Source organism: Scatophagus argus, chromosome 11, assembly GCF_020382885.2.
Source record: "Scatophagus argus isolate fScaArg1 chromosome 11, fScaArg1.pri, whole genome shotgun sequence".
Lineage (NCBI taxonomy): Eukaryota > Metazoa > Chordata > Actinopteri > Scatophagidae > Scatophagus > Scatophagus argus.
Genome location: NC_058503.1, coordinates 19,107,280 through 19,123,317, shown reverse-complemented (window position 1 = coordinate 19,123,317; position 16,038 = coordinate 19,107,280). Strand labels below are relative to the sequence as shown.

Below are 16,038 nucleotides of genomic sequence, written 5' to 3'. Positions count from 1 at the left end.
TAACAGCTCACACTCGGCAACAAAGCTGTATTATAGCAATGGAGCTTGGATGGATGGATGGATGGATGGATGGATGGATGGGTGGGTGTGTGGGTGGATGGATGGATGGATAAGCCTGAACTTTAGACAAGGTTAACTTCCACATCTGAAGTTTGATTTTAGGCCAGCCTGGTGTCAGTCAGTGTGCATCACTTTGCAGCCCGTATCTCTTCATTTTTAGCACACTATTTGATATACCTGTTTGATGAGTGCAGTGAAAAGAAAACAAACCTGACAAAAGAGAAGGCAGGCACAGATGATGGTTGATTTGTAGGGATTTGAGAGATTTTAAGTTAATCCTACTTCATAGTTATGGTAACGCTTCAGTTAAGAATCAGAAACAGTGCGTCAGAAGCCTTTATTATTTTCAGTACAAAGCCACATGTGATTAATATGTATAGGATTACAGGTCACAAAATGAATATAATAACATGCAGTAGCAGATGAAGCTTTTAATAATAGTGCAAATTTTACATGAAGATGACATTTAGGAGTTTTTCTGTAAAGTGTGCCATTAGTAAACTCGGTGATTGTGCAGAACATCTCAGTGCTCTCAAAGGACAGGAAGTGATGATTCGCTGGGTCTTGTTTGCTTTGGTCTTCTGTATCAGCACCAGTGATAGAGAACAGAAAAAGAAGAAATTGTAGTCTCAGTTCTTATCAGGAGGTGGGTGATCCTCCTTTGTGTCAGTATTCAGAGCTGAAGTTAGCTGTAGTTATTAGCAAACTGAATACATAGCTGGGAGCTTCAGCTTGTGTCACAAGACACACGGATCAAGTCCATAATTCGAATTTTGTTTGTCTGTGAAGTCATTTGCTTAATTTAATGGAACCATGGAACAACATCCCATAACCATAGACTGCACCACTGCTTTGTCCTGGGGGGATGATATTAACTGGGTCAAAAGTTATGGAGAGGCCCTTTCAGAAATGGTCCAAAGGTAGGCCTCTACACCTGGATAACAGTCTTAAATATCTGATGGTTCTGTTTGGATATGAGTTCTGGCTAGACTGTAGAACAAAATGTAAATGAAAAAGTGCAATTTGTGTCCCTTAATTCCTCAATAAAACTGCATCCTTGAGGTTGGAGCCAAACAAATGTTATGCGTGTGAATTTATATTGCCTGATTACGCAGAAAGCAGAACACTTATCACTTGCAGGGCCTCAAAATACTGCTTTTTAGTTATGAATACCTCTAAAAATTCTTCAAAACGCTAACAGTTTGAATAAAACACACATTACGAGATTCTTACATGTTAATATTCTGATTACCGTACCAGTATTTATATGCACTCTGTGGGTGTGATAAATTTTCATCCTAATGTTTCCATAAGGATGATGAGATGTCTTGTTCAAGTTGGGGTTCAATATGAAATACACTATAATGCATAACTGCAGACTAATGGAAAATAGCACAGTGACTGTCCCACAAGATCAATAAATAGCATTTACCTGTTGTTATTCATCTAAAACCTGACATGGGAACCTTAATTTCTCAGGGATTATGTTGTGCAAGACTGCAATCCCACCCATCATTGTGCCTTTTGTGTTGAGGAACGTGTTTAGTTGTTTCTCTGTGGTTTTACCCTCACAGTCAGGGGAATGCACACTAGGCAAAGTAGGAAGACATTATTGGAGCTGTTGAGGAATTAAACTCTTTTTTCCTGTTCCTCTCCTTTCTGCAGTCATGTTGCCCTTTTTATTGACATTTAATTAAAGAGTGGACCTTTTGAAAACATGAACCTGTTAAAAAGTAGCCAGATACTGTTGGCATACATGCTGAAAGTGAGGGTTACTTCAGAGGCTCTGTATTTTTTCCATGTGACAACAACAGTGAAATAATGTATACAGTCTGAGCAGATATTTAACAGAAAATAGAATAATGCAATAAGGTCTCACAGATAGTGGTGCACTTTCACCACTAGGTGGCAGAATAATATAAATGTCCAAAATTCTATGACTATTTAGATTAAAATCAGATTGGTATTAATCATTATGCATGCTAAATAGGGTATTCATTAGGTTTGATTATGTGAATTATATAAAGTTATCATATTTAGGTGTGTCATTACAAACATCACACATCACACAGTCAGCTATCTTCACTGCATTGCAAAGCCAGTTTCTCGTCTTTCTGCTGTATATTCTGCTGTGTGAGCTTCTCTTCTTGAACTGTGATAGTCATTCCGCTGTCACACATGCAGTCGTTAGCTATATTTTCTGGATAATTCTCCAAAGACGTGCATCTCTATTTCTCTTGTTGAATGGTGGTCCAAGGCGACTGCAAAAACAGCATTTCTTAACAATTCAACAGAATGAGATGGTGCTGCGGTGGCACAGATGAAGTTTCTGCTGTCATAACTAGGATTAATCAGCTGTTTTTAATTGTCATGGCTCCACTGTGCTGTGCATTCTTGTGCTTTCACCTTTTGAAAGAGCAGCAAGCTGACGGGTACAGACAATCTATCATCAGCAGGTCTGTGAACCTGCCACGGTGTCAGCAACATCCACTCGAAACACAAACGAGACGCCTCCTGAACACCCACTTGTTTTCTCTGAATTCAGAGAAAAACGGGAAACAGACTCCAGATGGGTCAGGAAGTTTCATTCCTCAGTATGATTTTTCCTTAACATCTACCAAAGGAACTGATCACTGAGAAATGATTAAATTATTCACACTGCCATTGTGTTTTTTTCCCCTTTTTCACAGTCAGCGCAGACGTTTGAAGCAATTGTGCGCCTGCTTTTCTCTCATGTTTTTCAGATTTCTGTCTTGCAGATGGACCCAAGATGATTCTTCAGAAGCTCCTGAGATTTTCCAACTATTTCCCCTCAACTACTTTTCTCTAGAACTTTCATACACTTACACTTCTGGGTTCATAACAAATGTGTTTTCTGACTGAGACTTCCCTGACTATTCCCTGTCTGGCTCATTGCAGTGCTGTTTCAGTGCTCTGCAAAGGAAGTTCTGCCCTCGATACCCTTCCCACAACTTCATGCCTCCAAAAATCATTTCTTTAGGAATAAGAAATCCATCTCCCAGTGCTTGGAAAGAAAACTGAATTGCTCGAAGTAATTTGGAAATAAAACAGAAAGAAAAAAATGTATTTACAGATAACTACCTGTCAAATTTCCTGAATAAGAAATGTTTGGCATGCTGTATGGTTGACAGTGAACAACGAGTACACGTGTGACAGCAGAAGTGTATGCACACATTTGTGTATTTTATGTAAAACACATTAATAATATTTTTTTGCCGGAGCCCCACTGACCTGTTTACAGTCTTGGCCTTGAAGAAACAACTCGGCAACACTCGTGCGGTGCCGGCTAGAAATGTACAAGCGCTCTGAAGGACAGTGTGACAGAAAGATTTACTGTCTGACTTTATATGTAAATTTTCTGTTTATAATTTGTCTTATTTTACTACACGAAACTAAAAACCTAAGAACGGTGTCACAAGGACAGAAAACATGGGTAAACAGCTAACCAATGTCTTTCTAAAGGCAATAAAATTTTCCTCCCAGCACCTCTAAATCTCACTAATACACACATTATATCTAGTTTGTTTAATATCACAAACATTTAAGTTTATGTTGTTGAAGTCACAAGTTCAGTTAAGCCTGATTGGTGGTGCAGCCACTTGACCCTGAACAGAGTGGCTGAGCTACCTGTTAGGCTTCCTGAGTGCCTGATAACAGACTTCACTGTCAACTTGTTAACTGTCTGGATCCAGGCAGGTGAATTTTCATATCATTGCATGCACACTGAGTAACATTATATTTTACTTGTGATTTGTGTGTTACGACTGTTCTTTCCAGGTGAAAGCATAGGTAGACGTATGTAATCATGCTTTGGCACGGGGCTGATTTTAGGATCTCACATGCACGTGAAATTCTACTGTGAGTGAAAAGTGTTTTTTTCTTCTCAGTTGAACAGTTCCTGTTTTCCTGCCACCACAACAATCCTGACTTCACTATCCCTTCACTTTCTCACCAGGTTCTTCCTCCTCTCTCTCTCTCTGTCCTCTTTCTCTCCATCCTCCTCACAAAGCAGAAACCTTGAATCTACAGAATTGCTATTACTGAACATGCTGCCCAACACACACACACACACACACACACACAAACTAAATTTCTTCCATTTGACTTTGGACTGCCTGTGACAAGGACACTGGGCTATTAGTCCTCGTTTGCACTCTGCTTGGACAATTTAGCTATTCAAATAGAGCCCGCTTACTGGAAAACAGCTTCTTAATGAAGAGGTGGCTGGGTAATACGCCATAAATGTATTCTTTTACTCTTCCCACACACTCATAAATACAAACTGCCTGTGCGCATATAGAACTGCGATGTACACCCACGCATATGCACTGTGAAACCAAACTTAAACACACACACGTGCACACAAACACAAGGGCAGGCTGATATTATAATGTGTCCTGGAGGAAAGTGGGAGCAATTTTCGCCACGTAAATCAAAAAGGTCAAAATGCAAATGTCAGCTTTTCCATCCTCTTTCCTTTTTTAATTATTCTGTCAGGTTCAAAGAGTCTTCATCAGAAAGGAGCACTTGTGACAAAAGAAGGCCTGAGCTCACAGATAAGCTCAATCTGCGTCGCCTCTTGACACTTTCCTCTCAATACTTAGCCCATCTGAGCTCCTCTCTCTCTCTCTCTCACACACACACACACACACACACACACACCCACACACACAGCACCAGCGTTACCTCAAAGTAAATTACAGTATATCAATGTGAATACGGTGCCGAAGAGATGGTGTAGCAATTACCAGCTGACTGTGGATGTTAAGTCAATTAATCTACACTGTTGGGTGGCTGCTTAGTAGCTGATTTTGAAAACTCAGTTGATACAAGATTGAAGTACAGTATTCTTGGTTCAGGTACAATTGTACAATTTGTAGACCTGGCCTCAATTGCTCTGCACACCGACTCTTTGTAGACAAAAGTATTGGGACAGCTTTGCAGCTCTAACAGCTTCCACTCTTCCAATGGGAAGGCTTTCCACAAGATTTTGTGTTTCTGAGGGAATTTTTGCTCATTCATGCAGTAGAGCATTTGTGAGGTCACACACTGATGTTGGACCAAAAGTCTTGGCTCACAATCTCCGTTCCAGTTCATCCCAAAGGTGTTGGATGGGGTTGAGGTCAGGACTCTGTGTGGGCCAGTCAAGTTCTTCCACACCAAACTCATCCAACCATGTCTTTATGGAGCTTTGCTTTGTGCACTGGGGCACAGTCATGCTGGAATAGAAAAGGGCCTTCAACAAACTGTTGCCACAAAGTTGGAAGCATAGCATTGTCCAAAATGTCTTGGTATGCTGAAGCATTAAGATTTCCTTTCAGCGGAAGTCAGGGGCTGAGCCCAACCCATGAAAAGCAACCCCATCTTAATACTTTTGTCTGTGTGGTGTAACTACAAATGGATGGATCTTTCTTTCTGCTGAGTGGCCTGTGAAATTTGACTTTTCTTAAATATATATTCGTGCAGAGTTTTGTGGTGTTTTGAATTTATTTCACCCTCATCAGTTTTGCAGGTGTTGAGAAATTTGAATTTGATGCTCAAACATGAAGGCCACAGCACACACAGCATGCAATGAGTCATTTTTCTTTTGAACTAAACTTCTAATCTGTCAAAGTTTTTGCCAAAAGACTACCTTGGATTTCCTTTCTTTCTTTTCTAAATACTTCTTTTTTCACAGAGTGTTGTCAACACAATCCGATAAGAGACGGCACAAACAGGTTCTTAGCACAAAAATGCAGCAATCCTCAGGAAAACAACAACTCCATACAAAGGAATCTTTTTCCTCTTTCATGAAGCAACGATCTAAAAACCAATCAGAATCTTTGGATATATCCATAAAGAAAAACTTAAGTAAATGAAAAAAGCACTCCCACCCTCAATTAAATCATTTACTATTGCAGTCAAGCCACTGTGGTCTTAATGGCTTGTTTTCCTATCTTAACATATAAAACTTTTATTTTTCTTGTGGCTATAAAATGATTCAAAATAGCAATTTATTAAAGTGTAACTACCTGTGTGTACTGAAGTACAAAACATATCTTCAGCTGCCAAAAATGCTGTTTCATGCTGTTATGATTGTAGGGACGTCAGGCCCGAAGCAGCTGCAGTCTGTCCCACTGCAGCTCATTAAGTTTGTCTCTCACTCTGTGGCAGACAGGCAGCATCCATTTGTGTTCAAACTGCATTTTCCTATTTTATTAACTCTTTCTGATTACCAAACTTTCAGGGAACAGCAGCGAGAACTTTCTACAAAGTTCTGTATCATTGGCACATGGGGATCTGTGGCATTTTGTTGGTTAAGAGCTGTTGGCCATCTTTATACAAATGCATTTACTTTCTGTTTAGGAAAGTGACTGTCAGTTTATATTATGAAACATGTTACAACTGAATGGAAATGTTGATTTTATTTTTCTGTTTCTAAACGAGATTCTCCTCACTTGTCTCTCTGGCTTGGACTCAGTGATAACGGGTTTGATGCTTACCAGTGTATAAAACACTCACACACAAAGAGAGACACAAGGTCACAAAGGTACTCTAACCAGTGAATAACAGGAGGCTGGAGCCCGGCCGAGGCTGCCAGTGGTCTTGCCATGTGATTCGCCACATACATCAACTCTGTTGAGCAGAAAATTGAAATGGAAATGTGGGCCTTGAAAGAGTGTGGCTCCCATTTACCTCTGGACCAGAGCTAATGATTTGTCATTTCTCTCAGGGGCACAAGCTGCTGCCCTCACACTCACACACACACACACACACACTGCACCAGAGGGCTGCGCAGCCTCACCGTTTGACTCTATATAGACACAAGTATTCGGACAGGGGTTGTTTTCATGGGTTGGGCTTGGACCCGAACTTCCGCTGAATTGAAATCTTAATGTTTCAGCATATCAAGAGATTTTGGACAATGCTATGTTTCCGACAGTTTGTTGAAGGCCCTTTTCTATTCCAGCATGACTGTGCCCCAGTGCACAAAGCAAAGCTCCATAAAGACATGGTTGGATGAGTTTGGTGTGGAAGAACTTGACTGGCCCACACAGAGCCCTGACCTCAACCCCATCCAACACCTTTGGGATGAACTGGAATGGAGATTGTGAGCCAGGCCTTTTGGTCCAACATCAGTGACTTACAAATGCTCTATTGCATGAATGATCAAAAAATCCGACAGATACACTCCAAAATCTTGTGGAAGATTCCCAGAAGAGTGGAAGCTGATATAGCTGCAAAGTGGGACCAAAGTGCATATAGTGTATGTTAAGTTTGATACATGTTCTGTATTTGGCTTCAGTTTGTCTCAAATCCTGGCACGATGATTTGTGGCATATTATGGCCTGTGGCATATTTTGTGCGCATGACTGGCATGATCTGTTGTAAAAGGTGGTTCTCGCACCCTGGTTGATGCGATAATATTAATGCTTATGTAAACAGCAGAGGGGCTATTAAGATTCAGCAGATGCCTTCTGAATTATTGAAGACGAGAGAGTTTCTAGCATGTTTTAGACTGAACTGCGTTCAGCTTTTATTACCATTTGGAGCTTCTTTCTCATGAGCTTTCATCATGTCAATGGACTTATGAGCAGAGGGGCTCCATGTTTTCAGCTTGATGTGTGATTTATTATTGATCTGATGGCAGCATCTGCAGGGATACTGAACAGACACTGACGCACAGACACACTCCAGCACACTCGGGAAGATGCCCTCTGTGAATTCCACCTTTTCCTGTTCAAAATGCCATACTTTCCTCAGATTTATGCAAGTGCAATGTCTGTACGAAAAAGAATTTCCCTTTTGGGGATAAATAAAGGAATTCTGATTTTGATTTATTCACTAAATTTGAAAAATTGGAGTTCTATATGCTCTGTCACTAACTAGTAAGTACCAATCTTGACATATCCCAGTTTTGCAAGTTTAAGATGAATTAAGATCAAAAATTGTGTGATTGCATCTAATTTAAAGCATGACACATCTATATCTTAAAAGTATGACCTGACTTCGCTCTCTGTGTGAGCTGAAGATCAGTCTGACTAATCAAGCCTCACCTCGAGTCCAACTGACACCATATTTCTTCTTGCCATATTTAATTAATACACCGATGCCAGTAGTGGATATCAGTCCAATACTGTGCTACTCCTAATCATAAAACTACTCCCTTAAACACACCCAGTACCTTTTTACAGCAATGTGATGTTAACCTCTCGTCAGTTCAGTTGGACATATTTTAGAATATGCAGCGATGACAAAAGTAGAGCTGACTGCAACGATATTATGAACTGAATAAGACTGCAACAAGACATTCACACCTGCTGGACCAGCACCCACTACATGCAGTCTCTCTGGGAATATGTGGGTCTGAATATGAGCCCTGTAATAATATCACAGTGTACTGGTATGTAAGTTTTACATAATCAGTTTACTTTGTTATGTGAGAGTAGTCATACCTCTATTTGGAATGCATGACTGTAAGTAACAGCAGTATCGGTACATCTCTGGTATGAAATCCATGAGCACCAAGGAGACATTTCTCTCGGGAACTTCCGAATATCAGTAACGTTGTCATAAACGATTTACCTTACTATGATATTTCTTGTGGCGACGCCTGAAAACAACACAGTGACACAATTCATTTCACCCTTGTTCAAGAACTGACATCCGGCATTGTGATTGACAGCATCTTGTATGAACCTTTCAGTGTGCACATTGCTGGCTGATATCTTTTCTCCACTCTTGTCAGGTTGTTAGCGACACACAGAGACAGACACACTCAGGTTACGATAAGAATGAAAGCCAACCATGTGCAAAAGTAAACTAAGAACTCTTTTATTCTTTTTTGTTCGTTTTATATATCTATCTTTAGCTGTTTATTTTTTATTATTTTTTTCTACTCGAGTCCTTTAAAAGTTTGTCATCATGCTAGGTGCAGCTTCAGTGTTGGTAGTACATGCAAGGTGGTGAGTTCTGTTGGTTTTTCACACATTGGACAGCTGGAGCGAGGGCGAACGGGGAGCGGCGGCTCTGAAACTCCTGAGTGGACAAACGCTGGCCATTCAGGAGTCACCCCAAAAGAAATAAAACCAAAGAAGAAAAAACCCACTACAGATGCAGCTGCAGGGGTAAGGAGAGGGGTGGGTGGGGGCGGGGGTAGCTGGCCATCATGGAGGAGGATTCACAAAGGGTTAAGCAGAAGCAGTTCAGTTCTTGCTGTGATAGTTGCCATCCAATCCATAAACGGGGACGGTTTTATATCATGACATCATCAGTTGACATCTTTAGTGCAGACAAAAGAAAAACAAAACTCTAGAAGCAGGCAGTCTCTTCAGTGGGGAAAATACAGAAAAAATAAAAACCCTCAGACAGCTTTGTAGAGACACAATACAACAGGGGAGGAGAACAAAGACAGGAGGAGCAGCGGAGGAGGGAAACTTCATCCAGACTCCTGTTGGCGACGTTAAAGGAGACATCAGGAGTATTGCTCGTGACTTTGGTGTGGGTCTACCCTTCAGAGGGAGTGGGGGGGGTGTGGCACTGGATCACCTGTCTTCTGTGATTATTATTTTGGGCTCAAGTTACAAGGTTTCTACTTTGAATTCAAGATTCCCATTTCCTGCTTTTCTAATACTGACTCATGACACAACCAAACAGCAAAAGAAAAAAACAAAAAAAGAACAAAAACAAGGGGGTACATATATGACATCACACGTGCTGGTTGACGCCACTTTCAGCCGAGGCACCTTACACTGCATATTTTGAAAACAAAACAAAACAAAACAAAAACAACAACAAAAAAACACTGGTGGCTACAACGGGGATGAAGCCTGTTAACCCCGGCAGTGTTAGTGCAATGTTTTATGGTGCCCAGTGAGTCACAGAGAACCACTAATACTTAGTAACATCTTCACAATCCCACCGACAGGGGAGGAGTTCAAACAGTTTTTGGGTGGGATGAGCTGACTGCACAGGAAAACAGGTTTTGTCATTCCTTATATACACAGAAGTACTCTACTGCAGCAATAATGATTGCAGGTCACAATATACAAGTGGCCACCGACAGCTACAGATGCACTAAGAAGCCTGACAGCTAAGTCCCCCTCACACTGAATGGAATACAGAGTTTTTTCTTTGTACAAATCAAAAGTACACAGCGCAGTGGGTGTACAAAAAACAAACAGTAACGGGTCGATTTAAAAAGAAAAAGTGAGGGAAACACATGGACATTGTCATCTTTGGTGAAGATTTCCACAGAGGATGCTTGAAGACGTCTGAGCACACACACAGAATACACGCATGTGCGCGCGCGTGCACACACACAGACACACACACACACTCACACATACGTACATTTCCTACAGCTGGAAAGAGGAATTCACTGCAGTAAAGTTTCTTGGAAGTACATCCTCATTTACAAATTTAAAACACGAGGACGTTCATGCACTCAGGCTGTAAAGGTGGCAGGTCAGTTCACAAAAGGTCTTCTCAGACTACCCAGCTAATGTGTTTCTGTAGATGTAGAAGAGAGCGCGACAGAAATGACATCAAACCGTGATAACGTTTGGCTGGAACTTATTGGTTGGTTTGTCACACACTAGTCTTTGCATACAAGGACTTCACTGTTTGTCAGACAGAACGTGTGGAGGAATTTAAACACGTTTGCATTCGAGACTCTTAACTACAGGCTGGCACAGTGTAGCATCCAGTTACTACACGTGGGACTACAGTACACTGACCACGCCTGACAGCTATCACAGATCCCTGCCACAAAGGTCTGTTTATGTTATCACTACTTTCACTGCAGTATTATCCCTCAGTCCCTCAATGCCCACTATTAAGAAAAACAACAACAAAAAAACTGCCCCTGTCCCTCCCCCCAGAACAAACAAACAAACAAACAATCAATCACAAAAAATCTAGAAAACTGAGACAAAGATTCAAAGCTGCCTGTGGAGGAAGATGCTGGCATTCATTCAAAATCATTCACTGATGGAAGCTCTCCACCGCGTGCTTTCTGCTCGATAGGCCTCCCAGTTCAGTTCCCATGCAAAGCCATGGCTTAGATCAAGGAAAAATACAACGTGCAGCACCTCCTGAAGCTTGTCCCAAGACCCAGGTGATGGAAGGAGTTGGGAAAAGGGGGCGGGGGGCGATTTTCTTGACGTGACCCCGACCCCCCTCCCGTGGTTCAAGTACGGAATGAGAGTGACATGAAATAACTTAAAAAACAAATGCATGAATGAATGAACAAGACATAAAAATCAACAAAAGTGTGCTTAACTGCTGCAACCTGACCTGTGTTTTCTGTTTTCCAGTCAGTGAACCAAACAGGACCACAATATTTTGTAACATTTTCATCTTTAATACAAGGGCTATGAACACGTAGTCTCCTCTAAGGAACGGACCAAATAACACACATTAATTATGTTATATATCTATTTTATGTTACTAGATTTACATCCTGAAGATTTATGTATCTTTAAATTAAAGTTCATTATAGTCATTCATTTTCTCAGGTCCATACACATCGGTTTTAAGGTAACAAAGATCCTGTGTTTCTAGGCTACATTTCACCCTAAACTGGCTACACTCATTGATGGAGGAAAATAGACAGAACTGTATCTCTTCAACCTCCACATCTACGGCATAAAAACATAATTACTCTGGGAAACATAAACAGCTCAGTGGTGTAAAAACCATGGATTCCAGTTTTAAAACAAAAAATAAGCAGATGAAAAAAACAGAACAAAAAAAATGCCATCCATTAAAATCAGAATAAAAGGACAAAAACCAACATGAGAAAAGACATGGCGAGGCTGAGGTCTTCTGAGGAAACAGAATGATGAGCTATGGATGGTTTGTGAGACTACGCACGTTCATTTCCACAAGTACAAAGTGCTCGTGCGTGCCGACACACATGGGACGGAGGTAAGAGTCTCTGTGGGCTGGTCGTTAATCGGGGGGCTCTCTCCTGGGTCGGGGGGAAAAAGGAATGGGGGGTTTAGGAATCCCTTGGTCCCTTGACTACCTCAGGAGCTGAGGGTGAACTGGTCTTGCTCAATGGGCTTTTTGACCCAGGCCCCCAAGCCAGCCTTGTGGAAGGCCTTGATGAGCGCCTGCTTGGCAGAGTGGTACTCTGTGGCCGCCTGCTTGGCTTCATGGTAGGAGCTGGGCTTAAGCATCTTGACCCACAAAATGGACGACAACTGAAAGGAAGGGATAAAGAGACATAAAAAGTAAATGATGTGATCAGAACCTGAAGAACCATTTTCTAAGTAAATATAAAGCTTGTTTCGTTGACTTCAGCTCCCACACATAAATTCACTCACTGAGACTGATTCCCCTTCATCCTATTAGGTAGCTTTTCCACATTAATTTGCTATCCCAGACTGTCAGTTGATGTTACATTTGATATTTCACCAATCAGATCTCTGATGGTGGTCTAAGAACCAATCATCATGCTACTGCTGGAATTCAATGTCCAATTCAATTAAACAATGTATTGCAAATACCCCAACTCTTCTCTCCGTCCATCTTTTTAAGATTTTAATATTCAGGTTTGTGTGAATTGGTCTCCAAACACTTTTTTGACAAAATCTCGAGCAGATAATGAACCAAAAAATGTGACCAACAGAAACAGAAAGCAGCCCACACTGTTAGTGAATAGAGATGAGAATCAAATTCCTTCACGTTATGGACTCAAATGCTTCAAAAAAACCCAATAGCAGTAATTCACCTTGGAGTGTAGGCGCACCCAGCGGCTGTAGAGGGCGTTCTTGCAGAGACGTGAAGCACGACCCATGTCGTCCTTGCCTGTAGTTGCATTGATCACCTCCAGAGCCTGGTCACCCACTGTCCAGTTCACACTGAAGTTGGGTGCCTTGCCTGGCTGCCTAGCCTCTGCATTACTTATACCTGGAATTAAAAACACAGCGTGTTCCTGAACTGGTTGGGAAAATTCTGCTACCTCTAAAACAGATTAACAGAAGAAAGCATCACACAGAAACTCTTCGTTTTGGAGTTTAACACGGGACAGAGGCAATATGTTAGGACAGACTGAAATACTGACTTTTCCTTCAGCAGCAGCTTTTCCCAACATTAAGTCAAGTCCTTCAAAACATAAAAAAATACCTTCAAGCTTACAAGCAGAACATTGTCAGTAATAAGATAATAATGAATGACTCTTTCTCCTTCCTCCAAAGGTTTTGTGGGAGACCAACATGAGCTTATTAAACAATGGATGAGGTATCCAGACCTGGCAGCCCATTCCTTCAAATGAGAACTGCCCCCACACCTCAATGAGTAATATCTTGAAATAGCAAGTTTCTTCCTTGTTTTAGTTGTTGTTGTTTTCCTGCTGAGTACAGACAAAATACCATCAGCCCAGTGGGACTCTGAGGTCAAAACCTGCTCTTTTCCAGCACACTACAGGGCATCAGCGTCTGCTGTATCTGAAGCATAAATGGGTGATATATGGATGCCATAAATCCTGGTGTCCTGCTCTTTGTGTGTGTGTGTGTGTGTGTGTGCGTGTGTGTATTAAGCTCCTTGGTTCCATTTGGCAGCACATGTGGCAGAAGATGATTTAGAGGGGATGAAATTCTTAGTGCTCTAACGCCACAGTGCTTCACCGTTAAAAACTCTCTAAAGCGGAAAAGGTTAATAACCCCTCACTATTATCTACTTTGCCCGCCATTTAGAGAGCAACCGGAGAGGAGGAGCAGGGCGAGCTGCATATAGCTCCACGCCATGTGACACGATGCTCCTTGTCATCCCCTATCGCCAAAAAGTCATGACTACAGCATCACTCCAGTGGTTTGTTGTTAGCATGCAAAGCTAATTAGCATACAAGTAATTGATACTTCCAAGACCAAGGAGCATATCATTAACTAACTACATGTTACGTTAAAACAAAGCCTGTTCACGAGCACTGAGTACTACATAGTTCTAACCCACAGTGTGGAGGCCAATCCTGGATGCTACCACAGCATAAGCTAATGTTAGCTGTGCTGTCCTGTTCTTTACTGGCCAGTGCTGCAATCACAGCTTTGTCAAACACATTACACTTGCAATATTAAAAGTGAAAACAATCTGTTTGACAATAATAAGTAAGGAAACTAAGCAGCAAACAGGCTTTGGTCAGTGTGACCTTGCATTTTTCATTTTCATTTTCCTATAAAAGCAGGGTTGACTAGCTTTACAGTACGAGGAGAAATGCTGTTTACATATTTTCTGGCATGTTATCATGTTTGCATCCATGAAATACAAGTATAAATACCATTTATGAGATTCTCTGCTTAAAATTCGTCACTTGAAAACATTAAAACTCAGTTGGTATAGTTATAGCAACCTTTGGTACTACAGTAAGCAGTACAATAATTATAATTAATCATTATCATCATCAGCTGGCTGGCTAAAGCTGATTAAATCTGCCAAATTGATTGATTTGGTCTACTTATGTCAGAAATCAAAGACATGTTGTTTCAGTTTTGTTAGTAATTCTGCTGTAAACTGCATACACTCTCCATTTTGTCTGTTGATCAATGTCAGAAGTAAAATAACTATAACCATAAGACACGAAACATTTACATGAAAATGAGAGGAAATGGGACAGAAAAACTATATTAAAAAACATTTTTCTTAAAGTTAGGGGAAAGACAGAGTGTCGATGACAGACGCCTAAGGGTAAATCTAAAGCTTTTCACATTTTATAAGCTATTGTTTAGCAAAGTCCTGTGAATGACCAGAATACTAAGACTGAATGCTAGATCTAAAAATGGAAAGTCAGGAAAAAAAAAAGAAAAACCCTTCAGGAGTCTTGGTCTATATGGCCTTTTTAAAAGGTCAAGCCAGTGCTGAAAATTTACAAAAAAATAATAACGCTATTTAAATTCCACAAGAACAAGGTAAATGTCAGCTCAGATCAAACAGAAGAGAAAAGCAATAGCTGTCTTCCTGCTGTGGACTCATCGCTGAGGTGGATAAACATGTTTACTGCTTAGTTTTATCATCTTCCTCTTTGATATTCAGACAGCTCGAGTGTGATTGACAAAGATTAACAAGAAGGCACCATCGTCCTCTTGCATCAGCCTCGAGCTCTAATAAGCTAAGAATCCAGCATCTTTCAACAGAGATATGATCAGATTCTTATTTCCCCATGTACTCCACATCAAAGCAGGGACTGACCACTGAGCAGAGGCCTGTTGAGAGTGAACTGCTGGGGCAGGTCCTCGATATCTGCGATGCGCTGGTACATGGCCCTGGAGAGGTGGTCAGCATGGTAGAGGCTGCCAAGGATGATGCTGGAGAAGTAGATTGGCTCTGTGAAGTAGCTCATCAAGGAGCCCTGAATGCCCACCACATTCCACCTGCAGAGGGGGAACGAACACGATCACACACACACACACACACACACACACACACACACAGACAACACCTTAGATTACTATTGCAAAAGGAGATGTACTGTTTTAAACACATTTTTGAGGTTATTCTGCTGCTGAAAATCATTTAAACAAAACAAACCTCAAAATTATGCTTCCATTTGGAGTTTTGACCTTCCACACAGAGCATTAGTTATTCAGAGGCCAGTTTAACAGTCTATACTTCAGATCATCACTTTAATTAACATTCATACACCTGAGAAAACATTGAGTATGTCAAAATTAAATTGGCACGATCATCAAACAAAGCTTGGGAACGACTGTTATGCACTGTAATACACCTCTGGGCTCTTCTTAATTAGAGCAACAGCAAACACCACTGTCAACTCCTCATTGTCTTAACTGTGAAAAAATGCTTCACAAAAATGCCAAAGTCTTTCAACAGATCACATGTACAAATTACTGTCAGCTTATTTTTTTTATTTATTTTTTCTTTTTTTGCTGTGTTACTGTTCACTCTGGGATTGAAGCTAAGGGTCTATGTTCTGTGGAAATTCACTCAGAAGTTCAGAGACCAAATATACAAAGGAAT

At 41.0% G+C, this 16,038-nt stretch overlaps 1 protein-coding gene across 6 annotated transcripts in view; it reads right to left on the bottom strand.

The window, feature by feature from the left end:
* Positions 1-11,575: 11,575 nt before the first annotated feature.
* adarb1b (adenosine deaminase RNA specific B1b) overlaps positions 11,576-16,038 on the bottom strand; it is a 92,846-nt gene continuing 88,383 nt past the window's right edge. For all 6 annotated transcript variants that reach the window (XM_046403152.1, XM_046403151.1, XM_046403150.1 and 3 more), the window contains 3 exons: positions 15,250-15,431; positions 12,800-12,978; positions 11,576-12,269 (listed from right to left, as the gene is read on the bottom strand). In XM_046403152.1, coding sequence (XP_046259108.1) covers positions 12,093-12,269; positions 12,800-12,978; positions 15,250-15,431 — 538 coding nt within the window. In that variant the 3' untranslated portion in view covers positions 11,576-12,092. The remainder of the gene's footprint in view (positions 12,270-12,799; positions 12,979-15,249; positions 15,432-16,038) is intronic.